The sequence below is a fragment of the Panonychus citri genome, unplaced genomic scaffold, assembly GCF_014898815.1.
Source record: "Panonychus citri isolate SS breed McGregor unplaced genomic scaffold, ASM1489881v1 Contig00044, whole genome shotgun sequence".
In the NCBI taxonomy this organism is placed as follows: domain Eukaryota; kingdom Metazoa; phylum Arthropoda; class Arachnida; order Trombidiformes; family Tetranychidae; genus Panonychus; species Panonychus citri.
The window spans coordinates 73182-81019 of NW_026515449.1; the positions used below are offsets into that span (position 1 = coordinate 73182).

The 7838-nt window shown below is 34.6% G+C and overlaps 2 protein-coding genes and 1 pseudogene across 3 annotated transcripts; 2 read left to right on the plus strand and 1 right to left on the minus strand.

The window, feature by feature from the left end:
- Positions 1 to 210: 210 nt before the first annotated feature.
- On the plus strand, positions 211 to 1515 carry LOC128398048 (proteasome subunit alpha type-5-like). The gene is made up of 4 exons (XM_053358856.1): positions 211 to 430; positions 544 to 738; positions 835 to 1104; positions 1190 to 1515. Exons 1-4 carry the CDS (start codon positions 335 to 337, stop codon positions 1358 to 1360), a joined length of 732 nt encoding a protein of 243 aa, XP_053214831.1. The 5' UTR covers positions 211 to 334; the 3' UTR covers positions 1361 to 1515.
- Positions 1516 to 1851: 336 nt separating this feature from the next.
- LOC128398047 (DNA damage-binding protein 1-like) lies at positions 1852 to 6449 on the plus strand. 2 transcript variants are annotated; one of them, XM_053358854.1, is made up of 6 exons: positions 1852 to 2066; positions 2376 to 2750; positions 2888 to 5417; positions 5540 to 5709; positions 5814 to 6040; positions 6138 to 6449. In XM_053358854.1, exons 1-6 carry the CDS (start codon positions 2006 to 2008, stop codon positions 6219 to 6221), a joined length of 3447 nt encoding a protein of 1148 aa, XP_053214829.1. In that variant the 5' UTR covers positions 1852 to 2005; the 3' UTR covers positions 6222 to 6449. The 2 variants fall into 2 exon arrangements, with proteins under 2 accessions (XP_053214829.1, XP_053214830.1); XM_053358855.1 differs by having other exon boundaries at positions 2894 to 5417.
- Positions 6450 to 6629: 180 nt separating this feature from the next.
- On the minus strand, positions 6630 to 7821 carry LOC128398056 (uncharacterized UDP-glucosyltransferase YdhE-like; annotated as a pseudogene).
- Between the last annotated feature and the right edge of the window lie 17 nt (positions 7822 to 7838).

Below are 7838 nucleotides of genomic sequence, written 5' to 3' on the forward strand. Positions count from 1 at the left end.
CTAAGTCACAATCTAATGAATCAATGAACTTCTCAATGACAATTGTTCATATTTGGCTCAACTGATGATTTTTGTAGTTTCAAATTGAAACTTTCAATCTGGAATCGGGTAAAACACCGAGTTAGGATTCTCAACTTGAGAATCTCAAGTTAGGAATCGATGATGAGTCGATAGAATCGAATCACATTCGATGGTATCGATTCCACTATTTGTATGAATAGACTAAACTGTGAATCAAAGTGACTAAACATTAAATTAGTTTCTCTTTTCAATCTATTTAATTAGTTTACTTAATTGTTTTATTTTCTCACTTTAATTATTGGTAATATTGAAAATGTTCCTTACAAGGTCTGAATATGATCGTGGTGTCAACACCTTTTCCCCTGAAGGTCGACTCTTCCAAGTTGAATATGCAATTGAGGCAATTAAGGTAAAAGAGAAATGGTTACCGGTTGTTGAGAATATAAATTATTATTATCATCATTTAAACGCATTAATTGGTTAATTTGCTCTTTCTTTATTTTATTCTGTTCTCTTATTCAGCTCGGAACCACTGCTATTGGAATTTCAACATCTGAAGGTGTTCTTTTGGCAGTAGAGAAAAGAGTAACTTCTCCTCTTATGGAACCAGCAACCACTGAGAAAATTGCTGAAATTGATTCTCATATTGGATGTGCTTGTAGTGGACTTATGGCCGATTCTCGTACTCTTGTTGATCGAGCTCGAGTTGAAGCTCAGGTAAATTAGAAGGTTTCTTTTGGTCTCTTTCCTTCAGTTTGGTAAAAGGTTGTTTCTTACTATTAATATGTTACTTTTTCTTTACCCTCTTTCCAGAATCACTGGTTCTTATACAATGAAAACATGTCCGTTGAAAGTGTTACCCAATCTGTTTCCAATTTAGCCATTCAATTTGGTGACAGTGACAGCGATGGTAATGCGATGAGTAGACCTTTTGGTGTTGCTATTCTTTTCGCTGGTTGTGACGATGGTGGACCACAATTGTTTTACATGGATCCCTCTGGAACTTATGTTCAATGTGATGCTAAAGCGATTGGCTCAGGTTGTGAAGGTGCTCAACAAGCCTTACAAGAAGCCTATTCTAAAGTAAATATCATTAGTTGAATTTATTTCTCTCTTTCATCAATCAACTATTCATTTTATTAATGTTTCAATGTTTATTTTTCTTCAGTCTTTATCTTTAGCTGCTGCTCTGAAAGTTTTACTAACAATCTTGAAGCAAGTCATGGAGGAGAAATTAAATTCTACTAATGTTGAAGTAGCAATAATTAAACCTGACACAGGATACCGAATGTTATCAAAAGAGGAGATCGAAAATGCCATCAAAGAAATACCAGTTTAAAAACTTTAAAAGTCTCTTTCTCTCTCTAATCGTCCTCTGAAGTTTTTTATATGTTTCAGTTTCCATCTTTCAACTTTGAAAAAAAACTCTCCCAAGTTTCTGGTTTAAAAGGAAAATCTAATTAAACAAATATTGTCATATAAACAAAACAAAAACATCTAAATTACTAAATTACTTCCTAATCAACAATCGTTTGGAAATGTAAAGAATTGAAATTACCTGATTACATTTATCATCTCATCAAGTCCAAAACTTTTCCAATCCATTAGACTGTTATGAGCAAAAAAAATAGCAATTAGTATCCAAAGAAAACCCAATTAATTATTTTTCGATAAAAGTTTAATTAATAGTCAATTATTGATTCTTTGATAGAATCACATGTCGCCATCTAGTGAATTTTTTACAATAGAATTTATCTCAAGATCGGTGTGTCATTTAGCTTTGAGCGCCTATTCAATGAAAAAGTCTCTTCGTTTGTCATGCGCAGAAGTGGAAATGGTTTTTATTTTTATGGAAAAATATATTTTTTCAAAATAATAATTTCCTAGTCTTTAAACTCAATTTCAATTTAAATTGTTCATTAATTGTCTTTTTCTCTATTAAATTGGTATTGCGTGTTTTTCGATTCTCAACTGATTATAAATCATGTCACACAATTACGTTGTAACTGCCCATAAATCATCCACAGTGTCAGCATGTTGCACCGGTGAGTGTTTTTGTTGTTTGTCTTTTTGTTTTTCCACAAAAAGCTTGAGTTTTTTTTCTTATCCGAAATGAAACTAAATCAACAGCGTGGTTTCTCATCATTTACCAATTTCTTTTTTTAATCATGTAGTATCACGATTAATTGATTGTTTTCATGTTTTCCAATTTTCTGAATCTCTTGTATAATTTTTACTTGGAGAGTTTGTTAAATTTGCATATCTAATTCTCTATGTATTAAAATACAGAGAATGTACTTGAAAGGTATTGATTTGGTTTTTCATTTCTTTTTGTTTCTTGTTTCAATTCATAGGAAATTTCACATCACCCACAGATCTCAATTTAATCATCGCTAAAACAACTCGATTTGAGATTTATTTGGTTACTCCAGAAGGTCTTAGACCTGTGAAAGAGGTCAATGTCTATGGAAGGATCACCATTATGAAGTTATACCGACCCAAGGGTGAAAATCAGGACAGGCTTTTTATCCTTACATTTCGAAATCAAATTTGTATTCTTGAATGTGTTAAAGATGGTGACAATTTTGAGATAATCACCAAAACTCATGGAGATGTTGCAGACTCGGTTAATCGACCTTCTGAAACAGGTTCAATTGGAATAATCGACCCTGAATGCCGAATAATTGGCCTTAGAATTTACGATGGACTCTTTAAGATTATACCCTTAGGTAAATTACATTTTAATCTCAAAGATTTTTTTCTAGGAGAATAACGTCCCTTTGTTATTAATGTTTTCTAATCTAATTTTTTTCTCTTCTCCATTTTCTTTACCTTTACCTACTGTTTTCTTCTTACTTTTTGCAAGATTTAGATAAAGGAGAGATGAAAGCTTTTAATATCCGAATGGAAGACATCTTAATTCAAGACATTCAATTTCTCCATGGATGTTCAGTTCCAACTTTGGCTTATATTTCACAAGAAAATTCGGCTCGTCATGTGAAAACATTGGAAGTTTCAGTGAAAGATAAAGAGTTTATCAAAGGTCCCTGGAAACAAGACAATGTTGAAAGTGAAGCATCCATTTTAATTGCAGTGCCTCAGCCTTTTGGCGGTTGTTTGGTTATCGGTCAAGAATCAATAACATATTTAAATGGTGATGCTTATGTAGCAATTGCACCTCCAGCTTTACGTCACAGTACCGTTGTTTGTTATGGACTAATTGATACCAATGGATCACGTTATCTTCTTGGTGACATGTCTGGAAGATTGTTTTTACTTTATCTTGAAAGAGAGGATCGATCTGATGGAGGTGCTAATGTTAAAAGTTTAAAACTCGAAACATTGGGAGAATGTACAATTCCTGAATGTCTTACTTACCTTGACAATGGAGTTGTTTATGTTGGCTCACGTTTAGGTGATTCTCAGCTTGTAAAACTAATTCTTGAGCCAAATGAACAAGGGTCATACCTTGAAACAATGGAAAACTTTACCAATCTTGGACCAATTGTCGATATGTGCGTTGTTGATCTAGAAAGACAAGGACAAGGTCAATTGGTTACATGTTCCGGTGCTTTTAAAGAAGGCACCTTACGTATCATTCGCAATGGTATTGGTATTCAAGAACATGCTTCAATTGATCTACCCGGTATCAAAGGTATTTGGCCACTTCGATTGGGATCAATTGATTCCAAATTTGATAATCTATTAGTTTTATCGTTTGTTGGTCAAACTCGAGTTTTAATGTTAAATGGTGAAGAAGTTGAAGAAACCGAAATCTCCGGTTTCGATAATAGTCAACAAACATTTGCCTGTCAAAATGTTTCTTTCCATCAAGTGATCCAAGTTACACCAACCTCCGTACTACTTGTCGACGTTGACACGAAAAAGTTATTAAATGAATGGCGTCCACCCTCCGATCAAACAATTTCCGTTGTCTCTTGTAATCCTACTCAAATTGTTTGCGCTGCAAGAAATAAACTCTACTATTTAAAGATCAAAGAAGGCTCATTGGAACAAATTAGTGAGACCATATTAGAACACGAAATTGCTTGTATCGATGTTAGTCCATTGGCCGAAGATTCCGATTCAACTGAATATTGTTGTGTCGGCTTATGGACCGATATCTCAATCCGAATTTTACATCTCCCTGATCTCAAAGAACTACACAAAGAAATGCTTGGTGGTGAAATTATTCCTCGATCGATAATTGCTGTTACCTTTGAGGGAATTAAATATCTTCTCTGTGCTCTTGGTGATGGTTCACTTTTTTACTTTACTCTTCAAACTCGACCGGATCAGGAAACTTGTTATCTTACTGATCGAAAGAAAGTTACCCTTGGAACTCAACCTACTGTACTTAAAACTTTCCGCTCCAATGTTACTGTTAACGTATTCGCCTGTTCAGATCGTCCAACTGTTATTTACAGTGCTAATCATAAGTTAGTTTTTTCAAATGTTAATCTAAAAGAAGTCAATCATATGTGCCCACTTCACTCTCAAGCATATCCTGATAGTTTGGCTCTTGCCAATGATAATAGTCTAATCATTGGTACCATTGATGAGATTCAGAAACTTCACATTCGTACAATCAGTCTTGGTGAATCGCCGCGTCGAATTGCTTACCAGGAGCAAAGTCAAACATTCGGTGTAATCACGATGCGCCACGATATTCAAGACATTGAAGGTTATGTTCCAGCTCGTCAAAGTGCAAGTACAACAGCTCAAAACACTTCGCATGCCCCGAACATGGCTTCAGCCATCAAACCAGGAAGCAGTTTAGCAAGTAACGCTGGAGACACATTAGGCCATGAGATTGAAGTTTTCTCTCTTTTAATTATCGATCAACACACATTTGAAGTTCTTCATGCTTTTCAATTTACTCCAGCTGAATGTGCGCTTAGTATTGTCTCCGCTCGACTTGGAGATGATCCTAATCCATATTATATTGTTGGTTCTTGTTTCGTTCACCCTGAAGAACCTGAACCCAAATTGGGAAGGATATTTGTCTTCCAATGGGCTGATAATAAGCTTCAAATTATCGCTGAGAAAGAAATTAAAGGAGCACCATATTCGCTGTGTGAATTCAACAATAAACTATTGGCCAGTATTAATAGTACAGTTCGACTTTTCGACGGAGCACAAAAAGATTTACACAATGAGTGTAATTATTTCAATACAATTCTCGCTCTTTATCTTAAGGTGAAAGGTGATTTTATACTCATTGGTGATTTGATGAGATCGATTTGTCTCTTAGCGTATAAACAAATGGAAGGAAACTTTGAGGAGATCGCCAGAGATTTCGAGCCAAATTGGATGACAGCTATCGAAATCCTGGACGATGATACATTTTTAGGAGCAGAGAATAACTTTAATCTATTTGTTCGTCAAAAAGACAGGTAATATTTTCTTTTCTAAAATTTCTCTATATTCCTACTCTATTTCGTGTATTCCGAAGTAAATTATTTCTTTTTGAAAACATAATTTCTAATCACTCTCTTGACAACATTTCTCATTCTAGTGCTGCTACGAATGACGATGAACGATTACCATTGCAAAATGTGGGGCAAGTTCACATCGGTGAATATGTTAACGTTTTTAGACATGGATCTCTCGTGATGCAACATCCGGGAGAAAATACCACACCGATTCAAGGATCTGTGCTTTTTGGCACCGTTTCGGGAGCGATTGGTGAGTGGATCGATTGTTGAAAACTATTGTTTTCATTATCAATCTATTAATTGTTTTACTATCTGATTGTTGTATTGTTTTTCTTTATATCTTTCATTGTGAAGGTCTGGTTGCTCAAATTCCTCAAGATTTCTTTGATTTCTTATCGGAAGTACAAGGAAAATTAGCCAAAATAATCAAATCAGTTGGAAAAATTGATCACTCAGCATGGAGATCGTTCCATACCGATAGAGTAACTGAACTTTCATATGGATTCATTGATGGAGATTTAATTGAAAGCTTCCTTGATTTAAGTCGTGATAAGATGAGTGAAGTTGCCGTTGGATTACATGTGAGTTATAATCTCTTAATCCATATCATTAATCCAACATTATAATTGAAAAATAAATTTAATCTAATTGATTTTTTTGTATTTTTTCCTTTCTTAGATTGATGATGGCAGTGGAATGAAAAAAGAATGCACAGTTGATGATTTGGTGAAAATTGTCGAAGAATTAACAAGAATTCATTAATTATTGATTTTTATTAAAGCAAAAACAACTAATTGAAAAACTAATCATCCACTAAGACCCAAAAAACACCAAAGGATTTTCAAAGAAAGTAACCAAACAAGAACAACATGAGAAGGAAACATTTGAATAGCATTTTCATTCAACGATTTCTTGTAATCTTTTCTCACCTTTGTCCATTTCAATCATATACATAAAAACATCAAATTAGAGATGAAATTGTCTCTTAAATCAACGCATCTCATTTTTCCATCATCTTAATACAAATGTAATAAAAAGCAATTACCACCAAGAGCCATCGGTAATTGTTTTCGTTAGTGAAAATTATCACATCCAATATTTAATAAATATCAATGGTAATAAAAAATTATCAAAGTAATTAATCAATAAATAAACTGACAGGTAAGAAAATAATGCTTTCTATTTCTTTATTGATCCAATTGATTATTACAATTAACTTGAGTAGCATAAATTGAAAATGATAATTGTTTATCATTCAAAAGGTGATTTCTTATTGCGAGCAACAAATTCAATATAAACTGGAATCTTATCTGATGATTGTGATTTTTTCATCTCTTCAGAAACTTTGATGACATTATCATGAATTTGTTGATCACTAAGAACTTGATCAATCGCTTGAACCAACTTTTCGTCAGTAAAGTCGGACAAGTTTATCTTTTTACCGAGCTTCAGATCAGCGACTCGTTGACCATTGTCCAGTTGATCGTCGAATATTGGAATCGCAACCATCGGCTTACCGAAGTATAAAGATTCAACCAATGAATTTGACCCACAGTGAGTGATGACCAAGTCAACTTTCGGTATAATACTTAGTTGTTTGACATAATTATCGCCCCAAACATTTTCGGGCAATTGTATCATGTGGCCATTTCGACCAAGGGCAAAAATGAATCGATTAGGTGACTTTGCACAAGCATCGACCAGCATTTTAATGAGCGTTGGATCATTTGAAGCATTTGTTCCCATGGAAACGTAAACCAATTTACCGGGTTTATCTTTCAATTTATCGGGTAACTCAAAATCTTGCGACTCAGGTAATCGTATTGATTGATCGAGACGAACCCAATTCTTATTAACCGGACCCAATTCCTTGTAGTCCAAAGCTTCGGGAAAGATATAAATTCCCAAATATTCAGCATGAGTCCATGATCGCAATTTTCCTTCAGCAACTCTGATGGCCATTTTTCATCATATCATTTCCATTTTCTCGAGCCTCAGCCCATTTTTCGGGTGCATCGAAAACAGAAAGACCAGAGCCAATAGGAGGTCCATTGTACAATGAAACAGGTCCATTGGACATAACAGGGATGAACGGACAAGGACATTCTACGAGAGAAAAAAATATCTGTAACAATCAATCAAGAATTTGATTAGAGATGAACAACTTACTCGTCATAAAGCCCATTACCCAACGATAATCTCCCAATACTACATCGGGTTTAATGACTTTCATTGCGTTTTCGATTGCAGCATTTTCACCACTAAACATTGGCCCTCTTCCACCACCTCGAGGTCCACCACCACCTCGATTACCACCTCGACCTCTTCCTCCTCCGCGCATCAAATCCTTTGGTGAATATTTTTTGATTGTCGAATGTC

Bases quoted from the DNA above. Each gene is read 5' to 3' on its own strand.
- LOC128398048 (XM_053358856.1), top strand. From the start codon at position 335: ATGTTCCTTACAAGGTCTGAATATGATCGTGGTGTCAACACCTTTTCC. The intron at 431-543 runs GTAAAAGAGAAA...TCTCTTATTCAG, and splicing joins ATGCAATTGAGGCAATTAAG to CTCGGAACCACTGCTATTGG. The intron at 739-834 runs GTAAATTAGAAG...CCCTCTTTCCAG, and splicing joins GAGCTCGAGTTGAAGCTCAG to AATCACTGGTTCTTATACAA.
- LOC128398047 (XM_053358854.1), top strand. From the start codon at position 2,006: ATGTCACACAATTACGTTGTAACTGCCCATAAATCATCCACAGTGTCA. The intron at 2,067-2,375 runs GTGAGTGTTTTT...TTCAATTCATAG, and splicing joins AGTGTCAGCATGTTGCACCG to GAAATTTCACATCACCCACA. The intron at 5,418-5,539 runs GTAATATTTTCT...TTCTCATTCTAG, and splicing joins TTTGTTCGTCAAAAAGACAG to TGCTGCTACGAATGACGATG.